Raw genomic sequence first — 25,172 nt, forward strand, 5'->3', positions numbered from 1 at the left:
ATGCAGCAAACCAGAAGTTCTCTGCGCGCGCACGACACGTACACACACGCACACGCACGCAGAAGTGTTTGAGCGCACAATCACTGTTAAATCTCCCTTCGACCTCCTAATCTGTGATTTAATCCCAGATCGGAAATCTGCAATCATCTAACAAAGCGGTGCATGTTCAGTCTGCGCCGTTAACTCAGTTAAAATAGAGCAAATGAAGATTTAGACATGTAAACAAAACTATAATATGTTTTAATATCCTGTTGACATTGTTGTCTTTTGTGGGTTTTTGTCCTTTCTGCATCTTACAGGCATGCTTTTGCTCTCTTTGTGGTTGTACTTTGTGCATTTCTTTGTGATAAGTTTGTGTCTCTTTCAAGTTCGTATGTCTGACAGGTCATAGAGCTCTTATGACCACTCTGCAGCATGCTCAATGGATATTTATGACTGAAACTCATTTATATAAACACAATTATTGACATTATCACTACTGCAATAAAGGAGCAACAGTATGATGAACAGGTCAAGTGTTTAATGACTAATTATAAATAATACTAAAAGAAATATTAACAGCATCAAATCAAGTCACAAGATGTTTCAGTAACAGCAGGAAAGCATGCATTTATTTACAACTGTATAAACAAACAAAAAAGATCTGCTGTATGAAGGCCTCACATGGAATACAGATGACTAACCAGCGTGTCTCCCCATGGCATTCAGCAGTTCACATTTTATAGTCGCTAAATAACCCTGGAGGACACTTGTTCTGATTTTAGTCCTGCAAGTATCAGTCACCACACTGTTACAAATCTGTGAAAATAAGTCTTCATAGCCAGTGAGATGTGGAGCTTCTAAAAGCAATGAAGTGTGAAGGATCCTCCTGCCACGGTGCTCTGCATTTTATACATGCTCAGTCTGTGTCCATCAGTCCGTCTAGTGCCTGACACCCTGGCTCTTTTCTCTCCCTTTGTTCGCTGCGTCTCTGCCAACACCATTGTCCTTCCCATCAAGTGTCTGGGACATCACCTCAGCACTGGAGACAGAAACATATTAACATGAATAATTGAGTTGGTAGCATCATGTTCAGGAAATGGTACAGCAAAGACAGATTTAATATTATGCAAATGGAAATAATTAACTTTTGGTTTCTAACAGTATTTTTTCATGACGCAATTCAGTTTTACCTTTGAATGTGAGTTGGTCTGTTGTCATTGATAAGGTTGCTCAGTTTATAATAATCCAGGAAGGTTCTAGCCACATTTCTACCCAGCTTCATGTCTGAGGTTATGAAGTTAAAGTTATTTATCTTTGAGTGAGATAGTGAACATAGAGAAACAAGAGCCAGACATTTCTCACATTAGATAGTGGAAACCAAAAACAGAGCTAAAACAAAAGTGACTACACGATAACGTAATAAATTGATTGACTGTATTGCAATATTTGCTGGAATGAACCCATCGTTACTGTTAGTAGTTCTGCTTCACTGAATTATGAGACACTAATTGTGAAGAGTTATTCCTTCATGCTGGTGAGAACTGATGCAACAGCTGTGAAGTATATTGCATTAAACATCATTATCAAATTGAAGGAAATGTGCCCCCATAAGCAGATAAACCATGTAAGTATAGACAGCAAGCAACAAACGATTGTGTGACTAAATGACAGTTCAGAGGGTTAGATAACTAACTGCTGTTGCTTCTGCTACAGATCTAACTGTAACATTGAAACATCAGCTCCAGACTCCACTATCTTCTAACAACCCATATTAGCAAACTAGCATGTCATCTGAATGTTTGTGTTTATGAGATCATAAAGATCCCCAGCCATGACATATAAAGTTCAGGACTCACAGTTTTGTAATATCTACGATGCATGACTTATTCAAACCACACTACTGTGCAACATAAAATAATATATAACAAACCATTACAATGTCCTTTCTATCATCAAAACCTGCCCGGTAAGCTACAGTAAATAACGTGGGACTAATGCTTGGAGAAATGAGCAGAGGATGTAAATCCTGAAGGTACAACATGCTGCACTCTGAACAAAGTGAAGCTAAATCAACCACATTTCACTCACGTCAGCTAAATGCATGATGCTGGTAGGAGTCACACAAAAGCAATTACTTATACATGGAGGCCTTATTTAAATTCAAAGGTGAGCATACACATCATCGCCCTGCTCAAATGCTCCTCACTACATTAGGAACAATATCAATAACTTCACTGCTTTTAGAAAACACCTGAGTGTATATGAGTGCTGTTGCTGAGCTGGTGATCATTAGGCCAGCAGTGCAAGTAATGATGACAATCAGGTTCAGATAATGAAGAAGTAGTGAATCAGGCTGCCAACACTGTTTCCAATCACCAAGAGTGAGGATATAGTAAATACACATAAATGAGAACAGTGTCACTAAAAGAAGTAAATTTCATCAAATCACTGAGGCGAGTGGACTGAAAAACACCATCAATATCAGCTGCCAATCATACTGCCACGCATAGATCTCAACACAAAAAGAACAAGAAATACATGTTTTGTCTATTTCAAGGCATTGGTGTTTAGCTACTGTCATATTTCACCAGACTGGAACATGATAGAGCAACACAGAGACATAATCTGTCACTTTCCCCTGTCATTACCTTGTTGATACTCAGATAGAATCTGTCATCTGCTGACTATTTATCTGTCACAACTATGTGATTGAAACAACTGGCATACAGACAAAGATAAAAAAATGGAGATTCATTTTTATTCTTCCTTTCCCCTTTCTTTTAATGATGGAAAAAATGACCCATGCTACATAAACCCTAGTTGCTATAAAGGTGAAAAGAGACTGTCCAGTGTTGTTAACTTGGAAACCATCCATCCTTGGCCAGGTTCTCGTATTAATGGTAAGTTAGTCTATGCAAGTGAGCCTCTCTGAAGTGAGTCTGTCACCTTCGCCTTTGAGTATATTTTCAAGAGTCTGCACAGTTCTTCATTATTCACCCGGCAGGTTGATAGCAATGCTCTCCACATGACTCCAGAGTCTATGTTTACACCCCATCTGGCTGTTGGTCTGAGTCCTGTATCAGGCGAGGCTTGCTGTGTGTGTATATGTATGTGTGCATGGTCCTCACAGTCTGTCTCATTAGATTGCTAGTTGATGATACTGATTAGGTTAAGATAAAACTACAGATGAGCAAAGTAAAGTGATGCCCTCTTAAATTTAGTTTTTATGCAAACTTAAATGCATAATCATTCTAAAAAAGACATTAAAATCTGTGGGAATGCTACAGCACAGCTTTGCTCCGAGTTAAATGTTAATAACGGCATACGTACAAACTCAGGTTTACCAGGTAGCAAACATACTACAACAGTAGCTATGTTTGCTACTTACACAAGTGTATCCAGTCCTTCCTCTCCCTTTGCCTTTGAAAGTCCAAGTCCGTTGACATTACAACAACAGGAATGCTACAAAACTTATCAGTCAGGCTGAAATAATTGACCCTCTCTGACTGGTTAGTAGGGTGAGCCTCAGTCAAAACCCTGTACAAGGTGGCAGAAGGTTGCTGCTGGCTGTTTAGTAAGTCTGGGTCTCCACCTATTTTGTATCATAGTCTACTAAAAATGTCAGAAGAAATGCGCATAGTGATGGAGTGAGTTATTACCCTTAAGCTGTTCATAAAAGGGACAAGAATGCCTGTAAATGCTCCTCATCCTCTGTAAATCATGAATATCATGCAAATCCAAATCAACATACAGGTTGGCATTTCCCTTCAGAGCCAGTCTACAAGTAAAAATAACACATGATTGGAGTGTTTGTGGTTATTAATCTAGTAGTTGTTAGAAGCTGATACACATCAAGGACATCCACCTGCGCAATGTACAGTATTTACGAGCATCACTCTCCTTGTATCCTTGACATCTTCATTCTGACCTCAGGAAAGTTTTTGGTGTTTTCCTCAGTTCTCTTTCATCAGCAGAGCTCGGTGCCAGTCCTGAGCTCTTTGGCCAAGCATGCTCAGTGACAAAAATATCTCCCGGACCCCACCGTGCGCAGATGGCCTCTCAGCTTGGCTTGTCACGACTCACCGTCTATTACAGGAGGTTTTGTGATGGACGGTCAGCTTCTGAACGAGGACTTCATCCATGGGGCGAATGATAGGAGACACAGAGGATGCCCTGACTACTGTCTGGCGCTTTGCCGGGGGAAACCGTAGGGTTTGGAAGAAGGCTGCTGCTGCAGCAGGAAGTGATGTGTGTGTGAGCCAGGAAACAGTTGGCGGGCTTTAGGTTGGATTACAGAGGTAGGTGGTAGTGGAAATATATTTAGAAAATCTTCAGCTGCTTTATTCGACTTCAAGGCAGCAGCATCTGAACTAATACACAGACTAATACTGATAATGCTGTTCATATTATATCTCTTACATTATATTACACCATAGTTCACTATAAGGCATTATCAGCACTGTTTTGCAATCATTTTCCAGTTTGTGGAGGACATAGAGGTGTGTGTGTGCAGCCTGTCAACATCTTGAATGTCTGTCACTGAGGTTTGTGAGGTGTTTCTTTAACATCCCGCTACACATAATGGTCTTGTCTAATCAATAGCGGGTCATTGTAATGATTCAAGGGCATAGCAGCTAAGGCAGTGATGAGATACGGGACACGTGAGACAAAGGGGAAGAGGACGTCATCACTTGTTTACTGCAGCTGTTTACTGCCAACACGGCATTTAGCGGCTTTCACCGTCATGTCCCTTGTGCCTGGCCCTGGCAGACAGACAGACAAGGTGATGATCAAACAACAAGGCCCCCAATGGTAAAATGGACAAGACACACGAAGAATGCTGTCCAGATCGTATGGGAGTTAACAAGGAGACAAACAAGGGGACGTTCAAGCCATCAATATGGGCCACTGACAGGTTCTGTCACTAGACCGACAGTCAGAGAACTAATTATCAATGCTAATTAAGAGCCTTGTCAACAACAGCAGTACAGAAAAGGACATTTTTGTCCCCAATAATGATTCAACACACTGAAAGACCTCACGTCCTGTCCCACGGGGACAAACAGAGCCTGAATTAAATCTTTGACAGGAAGACCTGCCACTGCCAAGGAGACACGTTCTGAAACTTGAGCAACAAAAAGAAAAGGTGAATAATAAATATTGATATAACAATAATTACAATAATAAGTTAATTTTTCTTAGAGTGTACATGAGCAAAAATACACGATTCTTCAGATCTATTCTACTGTGAAAATAAAATATGGGTACTATTTTTATATTCTAATTATTATCTTTCTTTATAGGAGTTCTACTCCTTTTTTGTTACAAACAAACAGGTTCAGCTTTGTGTATGAAAGTTCAAGTTCAGAGAAAACCACTGTAAAGCACAATAGGCACAATAATGAGTATACACGCCGGTGGTTTACAGCTTCAAGTCTCTCTTTATGTCCTTCCTCATTACCATCATTAATCCTTTGGGGTTTTATTTTATAACATTAAAATCCAATGACAGCAAAGATAATAAACAATGAGATGAAAACAATAATACATAGAAATATATATAAAATCTACAGGCCATATGATTCCAAAGATTTAAATCACCACTGATTATCTGTGGTTTGCATTTGATTCTACTGTTTCTACAATTTCCCTTTCAATTCAAAACACGACAATTGACAATTCAACTGCTTTCAGCTCTGCTCGTTAAGCCATACAGTCAATTTCCTTCAGCTTGGTCACACCACTTATACTCAGTGCTTGAACTTAAACTGACACTTCAACCTATTTCACTATTTTGACCGACAGTAGTTGAAGTGAAGCCAGCTAGTCCACATTCTTTAACGGCACATTTTAATCTGTGAGCACACTTGAGGTTTCTTCTGTGGCCTGTTCCAAACTTTTTCCAGACATTCTGTCATCAACATTATCAGGACATACAAAACTACCACAGCACAACTAGAGGTGTGTGTTTGTGCATCTTTGTGAGTGCTCATGTGAGGACACCTGTTCATCTGAGCATAGCAACAATATTTGTGAAATCAACTGTGTGTATAAATGTGTGTCTATCTATGTGTGTCTGTGTGTGCACTTGCTTGCATGTGTGAGTACCTATCCATTTGTGCATGTCTGTGTGATATGATGTGTATGATGTGTGGTAGTGAAGCATATTTGCCTCCAAGCTATATCATTTGCATACTTGTCACAGCCTGTCCACTGGGTGTCAGGTTCATTGATGCATACTGTGTTCCATTGGCAGCTCCGGTATTCATAGAGTCCCACTGTTATGGCGAGGTGCACGCCTGGGTGTTGCTGATTTTGGCAGACAGACATCACACACACTTGAAGAGAATGAGGTGTGTGTGTGTGTGTGTGTGTGTGTGTGTGTGTGTGTGTGTGTGTGTGTATGTTAGTGAGTGTGTCCACATACGCCCCTTTCCTAGCCATGACTGTCCTATGTTGTATCAATGCATCTTCTATTTAGCCAACGTCATAAAAGGCTGCTGGAGAACCCAACACTGATGCACTTGCCAACAGATGCAGGTAACCTGAGTGAGAATAAGAGAACCGTTTAAAAGCATCTAAATTTCTTATGCTGCTGAAGAAAATGGTAAATTAGCAGCTATCAAACAAGCAAGGGAATATTTTTCGTTTTCTCATAAATGGAAGTTTGGAGGTTTGTCTAAACGATGACATACATAAGCAACCTTTCACAGGGTCTTTCAGGAAATCATTACGGACTGAATAGGTTTTAAAGTTTTTGAACAATTCTTCAAAGTCACACACAGTAGTTCTCAGCACAAAAAAGAACACACACGTTAATAAGTAGCCCCCCAAAGCTCATATAAATACACACACTGTACGCAAACAAGTACACAAAGGAAAGCATCAAGCTGAGTTTTGAACAAGATCCCAGATTCTCTCAACCTTCATCCATCCTACTTTCCAGTTTAAACTTCATAGTCTACACAAAAAGGTTCATCACAAAAACACAGTTGGACTCAGAAAATAAAAATAAAAAAACTGGAGAAAGAACAAACTATGTGATTAAACGAGAAAGTAGGACGAGAGTGAAACTGAAAATTACCTTGCTGAAACTTTATTTATGTACAGTAAGGAAGAGACATACATGACAGAGTGGGTGTACTGTGTGGACACAGACACACACAGGTATTAAATGATTAGAGGGCAAAGAGAAGACAGACACACAAGAGTCTGTCCCCGCTGTTTCAGAGAAGAGGATTCTCAGCTTGACTAGATGATATAATGAGCTGCTATGTTCTGGGTGACAAGATGAGAGGAAAGGACAGAGTAGAGGAGAGACGAGGACGCGAGGAACAGGAAAGATCAGAAAACAAACACACATACACTGCATTACACCTTTTTCCTGAGCACTTTCAAACTGTGACAAAAGTCTCTGCTGTGAGAAAGGTTAAGATTTCAATTTTGGTGGCTACAAGTCACAGCAGTGGAGAAGTAGAGTCAAGAAAGATGAAAGGGTAAGGGCAGGATGTTTGGAAGGTGGTAGGAGTTAGGGGCCCAGGTTATTATTTATTTGTCATGTATTAGTTTAGAGGACTGTGCGTGCATGCCCGTGTGCGTGTGTATGTGTGTGTATGTGCGTCAGGTGAAAGAGGTGGTAGGAGGGGGCGTTGAAATGCTAAAGGTCTCTGTTGATGATTTGCACGCTCCATCAAGCTGACTGCTGGGGCGTAAAAAGCGACATGGTTGGTTCCTTCAACCTGCCTGACCCCAATCTCCACTCTACACCATGTCCCTGTGCTGCCTACCCACCCTGTGGAGCCCCTCCTCCTCATACGCCTTTCGTCTCTCAAGGAAATGCACACACACACATGCACATTCCTGAAAAACAAAAAAGATCAAGCAAGTCCTCCCACCAGAGCTATGTTCTCTCCCAATTTGACCTTCAGAAGAAAATTCCCTCTCTGCACAAACCTGGCACCACATTTCTTAAGTTGCTCCAAACTCAGTGCCACCAACTAAAACAAAAACACAGAGTGGAATTTGTTATGTGCTGTTTGTTTAGCATAACCACCACACACCCGTCTCCTCAATGTACGGATAACTATTTGTTTGTGGAGGCGGAGGTACCCTGCGACCCTGCGTGCATGCACATACCTGCATTTTCATCTGGTCAGCTGAACTGGAAAGCAAAGACCTGAGATGTTTCTAAAACGAGCATTAAAGTAACAAGAGGATGTGGGGCGCGCGCACACACACACACACACACAAACACACACACACACACACACACACACACTATAATATGCATAAGATAGCCCTTACCTCGAAGGAGACAAGACTTTTATGTCCAGGCTCTTCAAAGGTCCTTGTTTGTCACTACATCCCTCTTAAAAAAAATCTAATTTTCTGTTTGTGTCCATAAGTATAATTAATGTTGTTAACACAATTTTTTATGTTTGCGAATCATAAATTGCCTCTTCGATGGCTATTAATACTGTGCCAGCTCCTGTCACTAGAGGGCACTAGGGCTACATCTATGTCCACTCTTCCCTCCACCTACATAATATGTGTAGGGGAATGCATACTTTTCATATGTAGGGTCCTTATCACTCTCTCTAAATCTATGTTTCTCCCTCTTCTCACTCACTCCACTGGCAAGATCAGACCGCCATCAGCAGGCTCTCAAAAGCTCTTCAGCCCTGAGAAGGTCAGCTAAAGGAAAACTTCCTCCCATCTGGCTCTATTAAGGGTCTGTGACCTTCGGTTTGTGTGATGAATGTATGTGTGTAATCGTATGTGTGTGCATAATTACAGTCGACAGGATTCACGTTTGTACCATTGTTCCATTGTTTATCGCACCCAAAGCCTCAACTGTGCGCACAGAGCAGTACACATGCCAACACAAGCCCTATTCTCTTTTCTCCTTTGTAAATGAAATCAATAGACACAGCTATCACATCCCTATTCTGTCACTGCACATCTGTCGCAACAAGAGGCAACAAAAGAGCAACACGCTTTCCCAGTGAGTACACATGACCTGATACGCAAATACATTTACACTCACACATGGGCCCACACTCAATGTCAGGAAACCAGATATTAAAAAAATGACTGCAGTGATTAGTGCAAGTGCAATCGGCTTGATTTCAGTCGGAGGTGTTACTGCAGGAAGAGTGTATAGGCATGTTAGTGTGTGTAAGTGAAACAATGAGAGAGAAGAAATTAAAAGAGACACAAGAGACTGCTGTTGTCTACATTTCGAATCATATCCTTTGCCCTATCTAGACACACATCTGTTGAAGGATACAAGTCTCCTCAGTGTAGGGCACAGGCGCAGTGCTGCCAGCTGTCATGTAGCTGTAGAAGGACACCTCTAGAGTGTAGCAGTACGATGTGTCATCAAGGAGACCACCGAGGAACCGTCTACCAGTACCGGCCTTCACCACGTCCCGGTTAAAAGATGTATTGGACTAGAAGAATAAACAGAAAAACAATTCAGATGGTTGAAGAGATTACACTTCAGACAGAGGATTTGTGCACAGGTCATCAGCAAACATCCACCCTGTTAAAGCATCTTGGAGCAAGACGCTGGAGAATTTCCCTATGGAGATCATTAGCCTCATCTATGACATACAGTATAACCTTAAATATCTCTGGAGAGCTGCAATACCCCCGTAAAAATTGTTATGACTTTACTTTTCAAAATGTACCTGTAGTTGGCCAATGTTTTCCAGCTGAATCTTTGTTGTTTTCCAAAGTCTTCAAAAGCCTGAGTGACAGACTATTTCTCAAACACAAACACTTACAGTGAAAGTGAAGGGGAAAAAAACACATTCAGCAAAAACATATTGCTTTTGTGTTCTTGTGTCCCAGTTTACACACTACTGTACTACACAGTTGTATTTGGTGGTGGAAAATGATCTGTTAGTGCTCACTTCGGCAGGATCATAAAGCACCTATTGCATGAAGCTGGTAAAACCTGTGAATGACTGTTCAGGTAGTAATGGAGTCAATCTCTTCAAATAAGATGGTGATCTTATGTATATGTAAATATAAATACAGTATATATGGCAAGCCAGTTTTGTTGAATAAATGTGCATGTGTGGTAAATTCTTGCTTCTCAGGAATCACAAATACAAAACAAAAAAATAAGACTGTAAGCTAATGTATGTAACTGGAGTGATGAAACCGTAGAGAATAATTAACAAACTCTGCAGTTCTCCTCAACTGCACTGTTACTGAACATACATGCTAAAAAACAGGAGACCTCAGGAGATGGTAGAGACCAACAAGGACATAAAAGAAGAATGAACCATGAACTTAAAACCACACATTTGCTTAAGGTCCTTTACAATCTGCATACTGCATAGTATCGTTTGTCTTTAAACCCTCCAATCCAATCAATGATCAGATATTACTAACAGTAAATGTCCTGTTTGCTTCTTGTTTGTACTTCCCCTGAAGATTTAAGGATTTATTAGTAAATTTTATTTAAAAAAAACAAAACAAAACAAAGCACATTAAATCCAACATTTACAATTTCTAGTGACGTTTCAGGGATTTGTTTAAGCAAAGGTAAACAGGTCCAATGTGAGAGGTTACATCTGTGCTATTACTACTATTATTAATTGCTTATGCTGAAGGCTGTTGAGTCAGTCATATTAGCTTTTGACAAGTTTAATTAAAACAAACACCACTTACTTCATTATCAATTGTATAGTCATTATTATGTGCTCAGAAACCATTTGCCTCATAAATATTTAACTCCCTGTTGGACTGGGTAGTAGTGGTAGTGCAGTGACATATATTACAGTATATTTGCTTGTAGATAAGAAAAGCAAGTATGGTCGGTTTCAGCTGACATGTCTTATCAGTAAAAGTCGTAAACATCCAGTAATTTCTTCCTCAGGAACTTGAAGTGGTATGCGTCTGCAGAAGCCAGGAGAAATTATGAAGGGTAGCTTATTTTTAGCAAACACTTCATATTGTACAATGTCATTACAACAATGACTGTAAATGGCTATAGCAGAAAAAAAAATGGAGTCTATTTTGGGTTCAAGTGTGTCAGCTATTCTACACAAATACGATGCTGTCTTGGGAAGAGCGAGGAAAAAGTTTCCATTCACTGTCACTCCACTCTACTGCAGTGAGAGTTGCTTTGCTGAAATGCAGGCTTGGCTGCCACCAGTGGGAGTTTATCATGATTGAGTTGTGCTGCTGCTGCTGCTGCTGCTGCTGCTGCACTGGGCTTTAGGTAGTGCTGAATTGGCAAAGGGACAAAAACACAGTAAGGGAGATGACCCCTGGGCCAGCTGTCATACAAGCTATACAGAGAAAGAGAGAGGGAGAGAGAGAGAGAGAGAGAGAGATTCTCCTGAAATAGCATTTTACTCGTCCTTCGTAACACAGCATACAGTATAGACACTGACAATCAATGACATTTCCATACATGTGTGGGTGAACATCTGCCTGGCTGGCTTTTTTATGTATCCAGGTTCACACTGAGTGTCAATGGGCAATAAAGGTTACTATTTATGATGTGTGTAAGTAGCTCTACTATGAAATGCCACCATCGCTAAGAAAACGAAGGTCAGAGAAAGTGTCACAGGGCTGATAGGAAATAGTTTGGTGTGTGAAAAGGTGTTATTACAGTAGCTTATGCACGTGTGGCTGGAGGTCAGTGAATGGATGTTTAATCCAACATGCTCTTCTGTTTAACTTTTTTCTTCTCCATTATTTTCTAATACTTTAATTTCCCCCTTGGTTTCCCCTCCTCTCCTCCATCCTTTCCCACAATCTCAGTTTTAGCTGCCTAATAGGTGCTTTAGTAGAACACCTGCATTGCTTGTGCAGAATATCCTGCCCTACTTTTACAGCCCTGTGCTTTGTCACGACCTGTATAGCATTTTCTATTTGTGTTCTGCACATACAGTAGATACAGTATGTATATGTAGATTTCTTCTAATATTCTCTCAAGTATCATTGAGTTGATGTAAAGTACAGGAGCAAGAAAAATATTCTGTGTACAATATATATTGAGTTTTTTGTGTTATTTTGAATTTGTGTTGTTTTTTTGTTTTTGTTTTCATCTGGTTGTCGTTCCTTTTCTTTCTGTCTGAATTCAGAGCAACTGTAACAAGGCAAAACAGTTTCCCTTTTGGATTGATAAAGTTTTGAATCTTGAAGAGCCTGTGTACCAATGTCAGGGTTGCTGTTTGCAAGCTGAAGTTCACAAGAAGGTGGGTGATGCAGCGGGACAAAAGCCTAAACATCAAAGTAAATCTACCACAGAGTAACTTTTTTCATTCACTTTTTGGAGTGGCCCAGTCAGAGCCCAGACCTAAACCCAAAGGAGATGCTGTGGAATGACCTCACACCAGACATCCTACGAATATATGAGAACTGAAGCAGTTCTCTGGGGAAGAATGGTCAATGGAGTGCAGGCTAAATCCACAACTACGGGAAGCACGTGCTTGAGGTTATTGCTGCTGTCAAAATTTTCCCCAAAAATATTTTGAAAACGAGTATTCTAAACTAACCCCATGTCCTGTTAAACAGTCAATAATCAATAGTTAGAATATGCCACATTTTTCTGCACCTCTCAAATAAAATATTCTGTGTGTGTATTCATTTTTACTTGGACGTAAAGGCGGCTGGTTAGTGTAGTGGTAACATCACCGCCTCCCATGTGGGAGACTGGGGTTCAAATCCCAGCTATGGCTACCTCCAGTAGGGGTCCTTAGGCAAGACCTCCTCACGCTGCCCTGCCTACCATTGTAACTTGTAATGACTTGTAAGTCGCTTTGGATAAAAGCGTCTGCTAAATGACTGTAATGTAATGGACGTTTCTGCTGGCTTCATAATGTACTTCTTTATTATTCCTATATGAAGTTTTTTCCTAACCTCAACTAACTAGCTTCAAAATGCATGTAGTCACACACATTTACACCAGGGATGTGCCCACTGTAACTTTTCACTTGTGTGCAGCAGTTGGCAATTAAGTGCCTGGCTGAACACCACCTCACCAGCAGTTTCGGGAGATAGGGCTATTTCATGTTTCCTTTCAGAACAAGCCCTGGGACTCAAGCTGGTGACATCCTGCTCCTGAGTGCGCCTCTCTGGTGTGTTTGTGTGTGTCTGTTTGTGTGTGTGACTTACAAAGGAGAAGTCTGGTGCATTTTGGCACAGCAGTCTTGGAAAGACAGCCTGTCTCTGGACGCGCTCCTCGTCCTCGAACACATTGCCGTACATGAAGCCATTCAGCATGGTGGAGTGGGCATGAACGTCGATGTAGAACTCCAAACTCACCCTCTGATGGAAGAAAAAAGGGAAGGAAGTAGAGGGACAGAGAAACAGACCGAAGATAAAGAGAAGGTTAGTAAGGAAGATCTTTTATATCAGTATATCGAAGAGGCTATTTTCTGACACTTGAGCTACAGTCCACATTACAGATTCTCCACTGGGAGTAAGAGAGGGTCTTTCTTTGCTCTCGGGAAACTGTGCTGGAGAGGAGCTTTCACCCAAGGGAGGACTATAAACCCTTCAGACACTGCAAACTAAGAACATGCTCATACCTGAAAGAGCCAAGCACTCACACATAACTTCAATCAGGCTGTCCTTCTGAAGGGCACACCTACAATACATACATGAGCAGTGAGCTAGGGGAACATAGTGTGAAGACACACGCACACGTGCACACTCTCTCATGTGGATGTCAGAGTCATCACATACCCCCTACTTATTTATCAGATTAATATTGACTTCATATTAAGTGTGTAATGTCTTTTCTCTCCAGCTTACACTGTGTAAAATGGATTCGATAAGACCTGTTCCTCTTGTGCAAATCTGCTATCACTCAGTCTACACACACATACATACAAACACACATGTGCACACAAGACCTTTATCTTGTGATACAAAAATTGGAGCTTCCACTGACTTCACATATTCTCTAACCTCTAACTTTCACTGGATGCAGGACCATCATACTGTGGAGCACAGTTTTGGTTTGGCTACTTGAGTGATGCACCAGTATGAGCCATTTAACTATTTAATATTCAGTATTAGACAAACATTGAAGTTACAAAGCCATTGGAGGCGAGGTGACTGTTCTTTGGGGTATTTAATGTTGTTGTCAACATTTTTAAAGTCACAAAAATGCTATGTACACTGATAGAGTGGAGGTGAAATCCATTAAGCTCATCAGAGTTCATGTAAAATCCAGATGCTGCATACTAAATAACCTGCTCTCATCAACCAGAGCTCTTCATGAAGTTTCTGAATTTAAATTGAGTCCATCAGTGCATGTCTTTTGCATGAAATTCAAAATACTAAAGCATTCATTCTGTGTACACTGATAGCATACTACACAAACATGTTCAGGGACATAGCTATGGGATTCTACTGTTACAAGGTTTACCAATGTAGTAAGATACTGTACATCATTGTGACAGTAGATTTCTATTTGGGCCTGACTTATTGTCAGGTTGTTGCAACTTTTCTACCAATACAATTTGGTTACACCCAATGTAAAATTAACTTTACCACTTAATCACAGATCTGCATTTGTCCTCACTGCTACTCCACATGATGTATGATAAAGCATATGCTAACTAGCATCTATGTTAACAGCCAGGATGTGAAGACCAGCAATACTGACCTCACTTCCCAAAAACATCCTCACTTTAATGGTCTGGTTTGGTTCTGACAAGGGCATGAATACAAGCCCCAACAACCCCCCCCCACCCATAGGCACACACTCCGACCCCTAACTCTAGAGCGAGCATCCATCCTCTCTCTACCTTATCACTCCATTCTCTTTCTCCTGGTTTTATCCCTCCCTTCGTCATCCTCCTCCTCCTCTTTATCTCTTCCCTATCCTCCCTCCTTTCTTCTCACTCCTCTCATTACACATTCAGTGCCACACCTTGTTCCCTGTGGGTCGTAAAGAGGAGGGGAGGAAGGGAAAAATGAGAGGATGAAAAGGGAACGGGAGAGATAATGGGAGAAAAAGGGATGCAGGAAGTGAGAGCAGAGAGACAGAACAACAAAAGACAAAGACAGAAAATGATTCATGTGGTTGTGTGAGTGTGTGAGAGAGAAGACATGGAAGGCAGGGGGGAACACACAGAGAAAAACATACAGGAGACAGAAAGGAAGGGAATAAGCACATAAAGACAAACAGAGAGACAGGAAAAGAGAGGAAGACAGAGAGAGATAGAGAGAGACATAAAGATGTGCGTAGAAAAGTGGAGAGAGATTGACAGGAAAGAGAGAGAGAGAGAAAGAGAGAGGGAAGCGATGCTTGGGCGGCCCAAGCGACGCAGTGTGCCTGTGTTTGAAATTCCACTCACAGCCAAAGCAATTTCCTGGCGGTGGCTGTGCTGTCAGCTGCTTGGCTGGCTGGCGGTGAAATATGGTGGCTGGGAGTCAGCCGCTAGCAGCCCCCGACAACCTGATGGATGGAGCCCCAGAGGAGAGGAACAGCAGCAAGAGAAGGTGGGGGAGGAGGGGGAGGAAGCGAAGAAGAGGACAGTGGGAGGGAGGGAGAAAAACAACAGAAAAACAAAACAGACAAAAAAATGAGAACGAGGGGGGAAAAAGCTAAACGCGACCAAGTGAGCAGTGGTAGTGATGGGAGGTAGACAGAGGGAGAAATATATTGTAAGACATAAAGGGAGAGTTAGAGGGAGGTGGGAGACAAAGAGACAAGAGGGAAGCAGAAGGGGGAGCACAGTAGAAGAGAGGGAGGTAGTTGGAGAGGTAGAGCCAGCTTCATTAGGCAGAGGAAGGAGGGTGGAAGGAGTTCCAACTAAGCAGCTTGGGTCCACACAAGGAAAACCAGCCTAATAATCACCTGGGTCTCCACCCTCAGGAGGAGGTGGAGGATGAGGGATAATAGGAGGAGGGGGCAGAGGCGGCTGGATGGGAGGAGGGGAAGACAAGCAGGTGATCACAAGTGGCATAATGTCTTTGGACTGTGAGAAATGGCGATGGGTGTCTACAGACTGACTATAGAGTGCTTGTATGTGAAAAGCAGCTTGCTCAGTGTGGGCAAACATGAGTCCCATTCATAAGTGGAGAATCCGTTTAGCATTGATGATTCATAAATTTCTGTTCATGAACAGAAAGGAAAGTAGATCCTCTGCAAAACACACACACACACACACACAGACACAGACACAGACACACACACACACACAAAAACAGAGAGGGGACACAGAATAGAGTAAATAAAATTAATTTCATTTACTCTGTTCTTGTCCTGATTCTAACACAGACAGTTTCTCCTTCGCAGCATCATGTGAAGGACAGTAGATGAGGAGCAGTAACAGTAGTATCAGCCATGGAGCTCATGCAATGTCATGTCCAGGCTTACTACAATACTTAGTTAATGCCCTGTCAATCAAACGGAGACGGTTCTGAAGGTCCCACCACTGTGATTGATGCTTCAATTAACAACCCGCTCTGACCTCCAGAATTGTTCATTTGAAATTGTAATTAAGCAATTAGGGGCAATTAAGAAACAGAGACTGCCAAATGAAAGTCAGAAGACAATTTGAGAACGTGAGAGAGAGAGAAACAGAGAGTGAGAGTGAGCTGTCCAAATTAAGCCTCTCACAGAGAAACAAAAGCCCCATCTTGCTGCACAAACTCGAAGGAACTCTCAACTTGTGGTGAACTGCAGCCGACACAAACAGTTTAGTGTAAAACCTAGAAGGTCAAATGAATGAATTTTGTCAGACAAGTACTTATCTCCTGCATATTAATTAGAGTGGGGCATGGGGGTGCAGTGTGGGCCATAAATGCTGGGCTTATCTTTACACAGAAAAGAAAAAGAAGCTGATTGAAGCAGGATTACAAGCTCCTGAAGAGACGAGAAAGTGCTGCTTGCTGCCAAAAAGAAAATACAACTATCTATATAATGCATATTAGGCAAAGGTAAAACATTACCTATTATACCTGTGGGGAGTGACAGCTAGTCTTAGCTTCGTAAGTACAGTCTCCAGCTGACTTTTTAAGCTTTTTATAGCTGATTTGCTTTAAAGACACAATTTGAAAAGAGTGAGGCTTAAGCTGCATGCCCTCGTTGACTGATGATGTCAGAAGATACTGTTGCTCTTTCAGTAAATCATAAAATGTGTCTTGTGTGCATGCCCTATAGCTAGAATGACACGAAGTAGTGTTTTCTCTTCTGATGCTCCTATTGGCAGGACAAGATTACTTGTTTGTGGTTTCAAAAGAGCAAAACACTGTTTTGGTGTGTGCAGCACACAGTCTGATTAGATTTAGGCACAAATAACAACACAGTTGGATTTGAGTTAAGCTCAAGGTTTGGGTTAAAATAAATAAAAATGCCTGTAAGACTGGAGAAGCTTTGTCCCTCGATCAAGGTTTTTACCGACTGTCATAGAAAAAAGAAAAAAAAACTGTGTGCTGGCTAGAAAGAAGAAATAAAAGCAGCTACTGTTCAGGAGAACAGCATAGTGTGCAGTGGATTTGAATATCAAGTTTGAGACAACATCAGGGTTGTGAAAGCAAATGTGAAAGCTGTCATATCACTTATACAGTGTAAAACTCTGTCCAACATTTCATTAGTTACAAAAACCAATTCAGGTTCTGGGGGCACATGATCAGTGACCCTCTAATGATGTAGCAATGACAGAACATGGCAGATGGCCTGACCTGCTTCCTGGACGAGAGTAAATGACACAAAACTCTCTCTCCGTCTGGCTCCATATCTCGGATTCTCTCCCCTCTCCCTCTCAGTCTGCACTGAGCTCTCAAATTGATGGCAGTATTTGTCTGTTTATGAACACAGAGGTGACTTGTAATCAGGCTGAACGGGCGCAGGCAGCCCTCTGCTTCAGGCCTGTTAGTGTCACATAAGCTGCCACATCTGTTGGAAGGGTCTGCCAGGGGGAACAGGGGAAGAAGAGGTAATAGGTACAGACAAAAAGAGGCAATAAAAAAATTCAGTCAAGAAGAGAAAGAGCGTAGGTGCTGGAAAAATAGTGTAAAAATTAAGACGAGGTTAAAGCCTGTTAAGCCTGAGAAGTAAGATGAGCATAAAGCATAAAAATTGAGTGTGAGCGCTTCATCTGTATCTTCCTGTGAAAAGCAGACAATTCAGCTTCCAATGGAGGGAGAATAAAGAGAGGATGATAGAGGGATTGAAGCGACGCAGGGATGATGGGGAAACATTGGTCATAAATCTCCAAAAGGGATCAGAAATGGTTGGCAGACACTAGAGGACATGTTCCACACACAGAGACAGGCGAGAGAAGAAAAGGAGGCAGAGAAAAATACACAAATACTCAAAACACACAGATCCCCAGCTTCACACATACAGCAAATCTGACCATTGAACAAAGAGAGAGAAGTAGAAAGACAGAGACTTCAGTGTAGAGCTGTATAAGTCATACAAGGAGGGCATTAGGGAAGATTTCAAGGTGCAAAATCCATCTAGGTGCAGTGACAGGACCTAATTTATTTGTTTCAGATAGAAAATTAATTTCCTAATATGAAAAAGGTCAAAATGAAGCCAAAGCAACAATGACCTCTTTGTCATCCTTAACAAATTATCCAAAATGGCAGTGTCAAATTGCTGGGGATACGCTGGCCAGTGATGAATGCTTCTGGTAATCAGCCAATCAAAAAGAATTCTTCTTCTGCTTTTGATAAATGAGCTGGAAAAGCAATGCTTTAGGAAGAAGATGGGTCCATTTGTTTCTTTGGTCTCTTTTCTTTTTTTTTTTTCTCCTTCTCCATTTCTCTCTTTTCAAAACAAACAACGCGGTAGCTTGGGAACAGATTATAGCTCCTTGCATCACTGACTCTTTCAGTCATTTTCCCTGCTGACCATTGTTCAGTTGCAGATGGTAAATGATGGAATTTTATGAAACAGCTTGAGCAAAGCTTGCCTTCAGATGGATGGAGAAGAAGTTTACAGCCAGCTTATAAACAAATACCTGGCTGTCATTCACACAGTGGCTGAACTTGATCATGCTTCTTTTTTACGTTTCATATTTTTATTTTTAAAGTGAACACTACAGTCAGGATTGGGTAGAAATACAATTTTGGCTTTGTAAACCACCATAATGAATTAGAAATAAACTTTAATCCAAACAATGTACCTGAATATTGTATAAACTCTATAAGAACTACAACCATTTTTGTGTATACCCACAATTTCGGGCGTGTGTAATGTTACTTTACTGTTAACATGACTGACAATAATAAAGTGCCAAAATACCACCAGCCTTATCATTCAACATTTGAACATTTCATCAATTACTTGACTGAGAAACAAATTTAATTGTCATTTTTGTGATAAGACAGGAACTGTTAAATCCTGCAGACAAAATGATGAGTTGAAGATTTCTGAAACCTTCACAGAGGTAGAGAGAGGTTGCTGATTCAGAGGAAATCATAAATGACTAAATAAAAAAATGCAACAGTATCTTCAAATCCTTACATGTAAATAATTTTGCTTGTGCTGCTTAAACTGTTTTTAATGTGCATCAAATAAATCCTTTGCATTATGGACAGGTCTATATATATAGGATATCTTATTGTGAACATATTAGTCTGTGTCCAGCAATTTTAGAGCATCCTCTCAATAGAAGTTTTTAACATTACTCAGACAGAGTAGAGTGCATTTGTAGGTCTGATATCAGCGCAGTCCATACAATTTATTTTTAGCCATGAAGTAATATGTGTCCATTGTATACCTCACCTCCAAACCTGTAGGCTTTGATTTCATTTCCTCTGAAGAATAAATATTTGTCACAATCATTTCCTAGTCTCTCTTTTTGCAGGCTCTATGTTGTTGGTTGTTATGAATTCATAGCAGAGATGCGGAACTGTCGCTGTACTTACTTTGTATTCATATATCGATATTTCCAAGTGAGCAGGCTGATGGGAACCTGAGTCACTGATTTTAAAACATAATTTCTTGTCTAGGTCAGAGTTGGCATAAACCCTGGTGAGCCCAAACGTTCTTAGCAGTGTTGAATTTATATAAACATTTGTCAAATAAAAGTTTCCAGCCATTAATGCCAATGCATCGTAGATTGCTTCTGCTACAAGGTTTGATTTAAATGGCACTTGTCTGGGAACTTGCAGTCAGTTATTGAAGTTATTGTCTGAACAGTAGAAGGAATCTATTTTCCCAGCAGAAAGAAAGTGGTGCTGAATTCACAATGATGGAGATTTGTTTTTGAGTGACGAGGGCGTCCGTCACAAGAATGGTTGAGGGGGTTTCAAACCAAATGGGCTCCTTTGTGAACCAGAAGGCAATGTGACATTGAATTATGAAGCTTTATGCATACAACTGTGACTACCTAAGGAAACCTCTATGACAAACAGAGTCAGATTGGTAAACATGAAGGTGCACAGCCTCTTTGCACCTTTTATTCAATTATTATTGTATCATATATTGATCAGTGCTGAAATGTACAAAGGCTAAACAGCAAATATAGGATGATTTACTGCCATTAACATACACCAAATGTTTTGAGTTCTTACACTTAGAAAGAAGCAAATAAATAAAATGGACATGAGTAATTACTTATGCTGTATCACAACATATTTACACAAATTATGCAAATGATAGAGTACATTTACATGTAAGATGGCACCCTAATAATGACACGTCCTTAAAAAATAAAAAAAACATCACTTCAGAGTAGTGAAGAAATCAAAATTGCACCTGACTACTAAGGGTTAAAGCTACAACTCTAGCAAACTATATTTTTTAAAACATGTTCTTTAAATGTTGCTATTGACATTTACTGTTATGAGGTGAAAAAGACAAAGAAAGCAACTCTGTCTTTACCAATTAAAGTGTGCTTATCAGGGACAGACCATTACAATTTATTGTAGCCTAGAGACATCATTAACATTTACTGTATTTGTCCTGTTTCAGCATCAAAGCCTGCATTCCTAACAGGCCTTTACAATGTTAACATCGAGCAACAACAACGTTTTAATGACTAAACGGGACTGCTGTGTGAGTGATGTACTGAATGAGGGAGCTGTGCCTCCGATATTTGAATACCAACTCAAATGCATGAACTGTTGTATTATACAGTATGGTGTAATGTCTTTCTGCAACACATGATTATTTCATTGTTTATGCATTAGATTTAGATTATACAGCTATCAAAGCTGTAATCAATAATATTTTACTGTGTAATTTATGAGCAGTGACTGCTGATTTCAGGCATTATCAGTAGTGAACATTTTAGGTGTGGATACCCTCCCCTTACTAACTAAGCAGTATGAGAATTCACTTGAAATTTGAAAATGATCTCTCATTCTAGCTTTCCGGAGTTTTTTGGTTTTTAGACGAATGACCACACGGTGTTCGCAGCTAGTAAATGGGCCACATACTGTATGCTAGCTTAACCCAGCTGTTCATCTGTGGCTGCCGTGGATCTACTGTTAATGGAGTCTTCCAGCAGAGCCCTCCAACCCTGGTAGCCTCATTAGACTCTAGGCCCACTGCGTGAGATGAGCATGAATGGAGGGCAGCAGCACAGGGCCTCCTGGCTGCAGTGTTGGCATTGAAACTGGCATCTGGGAGCCCCAGACATGAGTAGTGTGTCTGATGGGATTAACTGGCTGTGGCGAGAGGGAGACAGTACAGGAGAGGTTGCCCAAGCCTCCAAATTAACTCTGCAAGACTGAAAGCAATTATGAGGGAGAAGGGGGACTCCAGGAGGACAAGTGCTGGTGGGATGGTTATCAACAGAGAAGGAAAGGGAATGGAAGGCATTTGACCAAAAGAAGTAGACATAGGAAACATATGGCACAATACTGTGTTGACTGGAAGCTGCAGTTAGCCAGCCGGTGTTAAAGCAGTGACAGGCAATTTGGTTCTTTTAATAGGCTATAGAAATATATCTGGTGTATCTTAATATAGGGCCTGGCAAAAGAAAAAGTCACACACACTAATATTTCTACAATTGCCTTTTGCTTTGATTAGAGCACAATTGCACAATTATGCAATGCCACCACATTTATTTCCATGCAGATTTGCAGTCATTTCACAAGCTTGTAGTGATGATGGTCAATCCGTGGGTGAGAATGACGTCTCATGCTCCCTGAATCACTCTTATGAACACTGTTATTGTCATATTGGAATATAAAAATAACCTTAATGGAAAAACCTGGTCATTCAGTGCATTCAGGTGGTTCGCTGACCTCACGTAGTCATGAAGCATATTTATATATGGTAATTATGTTATGTATTCACTAGTGAAATCCAGGTGGTGGTGTTTTTTTTAACAGTGTATGAAGTTATGTCACTTGTTACTGTACATTTGACTATTTTTTTCCCTTTAATTTCATTAGATTAATTTACATTGCTGTATATAATAATGATATTCAAAATTCACTTAATTGAATTGAACAAATTCAATATATAACGTAAACATTTGAGACAAATAAATATTCACACCGACAGGTGAAAAACACAGATTTGTGTATTTGAGAAGGCAGGATTTTTCTAAAGTGTTGTTTGTGTCTGTTTGCTCAAGATGACTATGCAGGTGTTTGTGTGTCTGTGTGTGTCTGTGTGTGTGCGTGTCTGTGTGTGTGTGTGTGTGAATGACAGCCGTGAGTGGATCACCCTGCCATGACAGAGTCTATCGATCAGTATGTCAGCACCAGGGGAAAAGGTTAATCTGCCCGATGTCAGCCTCGCGCCTCACCCCATCTCTGGCCTGCCCTGCATACCGCCCCTGCCCGCTCCCTCTCTTATCAGGATTAGAGGAGTGTACAAAAGGGCAGAGTATTCCCAGGACACACACTGACCTTCAGTAATCCCACCAACCTGCCGCTCTGCTTATAATTAACATCAGGAACAAAGAGAAAAATCCCTAGCCTGCCAATGTAGCTCTCTTCTGACTGAAAGTATAAAACTCAAAAAGGGAAAAGTTACAGTAGAGTTACAGAATGAAAGCAGAGACTTGCTTCAGTAATATGTTTTCAATGGCGTAGAGAGGCCAGCTGACATTCTCGAGGTGCTGACTAGCCTGCCCATGCTCCCCCAGTGCACATACTCTAAACACACATTGGAGAAACATGCCGAACTAAGCACAACGAAAGAAAGCTGTTGGAACGTTGAGTCCAGAATGGGTGACATCTGTGTATGTGTACAATATGCGCCTATGCATCGCAGTGTGTGCATGTCCACTCACCGGGTCTTGGTTCATCTGCACTATGAGTTGCTTCACAGCGTGCAGTGTGGGGTGGGCCCATGGAGAGGGATCCTGCCAGTGGCGATTCAGGTCAAAGCCCATCAGAGAACACCTGCACACACACGCACACACACACACACACACACACACACACACACACACTGAAACACCTAATACAACAGTACTGTTATAAATCCTGCTTTTACGTTTTCAGCTGTAGACTGCACTCAGTTTGTCAATATTTTTATTCTTATTTTCTATAGATTTTAGTGTGGCTGCAGCAGATATGCATGTTTCTTTCTCGTTTTGTGTCGTCTCTCTATCATGGTTGTGCTTCCTCCTCTTTGTCTCCCTCTCTCTGTTCTCCTCTGCAGGTATCCCTGGCATCAGAGTTGTATGTTTCCAGTGGCCCCACTAACCTGCCCAGTGCTTTTACTGCTTCCGCTTGTTATTTTATTTGTGCCTGCTGTTCTGTTCTCTTTCCACTCACACAATCAGTTGAGGCAGATGGCCACCCACCCTGAGCCCAGTTCTGCTGGAGGTTTCTTCCTCTAAAGGGAGGTTTTCCTTTTTACTGTCTCTGAGTGCTGCTCAAGTGGGGTTGTTGGGTTTTCTATATAATTATACATACAGTTATATTTTAAAGTGTTTTGCAGGAGATGCTCTCTGACTGAGAAAGGAGGTCATGAATTTTGGTTAGTGTGGTCAGTGAATGAATTTTTGTGAAAGCAATGAAAAGTGATTCACTGTTTGCTCCGCATGCACTTCTGTTTTGCTGTGTGAAGAGTTTTGAGAAGTGACTTCAGTTTAGACCAGTGCTTGTTAGCAATTGAAAAAAACTGTTACTGCCAAATTAGTGCATAATACAATTTAGCTTATTAAATATATTGCAATTGATTGAAAGTACCCCATGGAATTGCTAACCACTACTAGCACTGTCTTTTTAATAGTGGGCTTCTCTTTTGTTTGTATCTTCTGTACAGATATGAGTCCTGCCAATAGTTTCACACTATTCCACAAACTGACAGTTTACTGTTAATGAGCCAATTAATGCAGCAATGTACCAGGAAAAGAAAGGAACAAGAAAACAACATAAAGGTAAATATTCCTGTGTCTGAACCACTCTCTTATTTACTCATTCACTACTCCTTGTGTAGACACATAAATCAAGATTTCAGACTCATAAATTATTGCCATTCTGAGTCATCACTGAGTCATCGTGTAGCATCACACAATAGTATTTTTTAAATGTGATTGATTTCTTTGTGAGGCAATAGCAGAAAGCAATGTACCTTCACTACTACACTACTATTTTGTTCCATTGTGAAAGATTTACACACTAAAACCTGCAATTGCCATAATGGGATGGTGTACTCTGATCTGCCGTTTGTTGTCATGTGTCTCTTTGACATTTACTGAAGCCCTTGGTAATGATACAGGAGTAACTGATACTGCAGAGCAAGTCATCCATGAACATAATACTCATCCCAGGTTAACAGCTATTGATTTTTTTGCTCTGCATGTATCCATTCCAGTATGCTTTGCACTGTATCCTGCCAGTATGGCTCTATAGTATCTGTGTGCCTTTGTCTGTCTGTCTGTGTATATTTGTGTAAGAGAGCGACTGGTAGAGAGGGGGAGTGTAGGAATGAGTATGTGTGATTGGTGAGGTGAGCACTGTCACTATTTACCTTTTGTCAATATGTTGCACATCACCACTCAGTGTGAAAGCAAGATAATGAAAATAGCCTTTAAGCTGCCACCAATCACAGTCAACAATGCTTAGAGATGGTCACTCCCCAGTATTTTTGGTGGCAGTGGTGATACTCGACCACTAGATGGCACTCACAAACACACTAGAAGAACACTGCTGATGACAATCACAGTGTGCATTAGTATTCACGAGGCTGAGCCTATTAAGTAAAAGGCAATTATGAAGAAGGGAAAGACAAGAGAGGAAAATAGAGGAGAGGAGGATGCCCACAGAGCTGCAGCAATAGT

At 40.9% G+C, this 25,172-nt stretch overlaps 1 protein-coding gene across 2 annotated transcripts in view; it reads right to left on the minus strand.

Annotated features, from left to right (window-relative positions):
- Window positions 1–564: 564 nt before the first annotated feature.
- Window positions 565–25,172, minus strand: part of agbl4 (ATP/GTP binding protein-like 4) — a 260,506-nt gene continuing 235,898 nt past the window's right edge. Inside the window, exons 9-13 of one of the 2 annotated variants that reach the window (XM_026346306.1) lie at window positions 23,172–23,283; window positions 13,123–13,275; window positions 9,272–9,434; window positions 1,173–1,266; window positions 565–1,021 (exon numbers count right to left, since the gene is read on the minus strand). In XM_026346306.1, the coding sequence (XP_026202091.1) occupies window positions 922–1,021; window positions 1,173–1,266; window positions 9,272–9,434; window positions 13,123–13,275; window positions 23,172–23,283 (622 nt within the window). In that variant the 3' untranslated portion in view covers window positions 565–921. Of the gene's footprint in view, window positions 1,022–1,172; window positions 1,267–9,271; window positions 9,435–10,045; window positions 11,225–13,122; window positions 13,276–23,171; window positions 23,284–25,172 lie in introns of those variants that run through there. The other variant, XM_026346305.1, reaches the window with a different exon arrangement.

Source organism: Anabas testudineus, chromosome 4 (genome assembly GCF_900324465.2).
Source record: "Anabas testudineus chromosome 4, fAnaTes1.2, whole genome shotgun sequence".
In the NCBI taxonomy this organism is placed as follows: domain Eukaryota; kingdom Metazoa; phylum Chordata; class Actinopteri; order Anabantiformes; family Anabantidae; genus Anabas; species Anabas testudineus.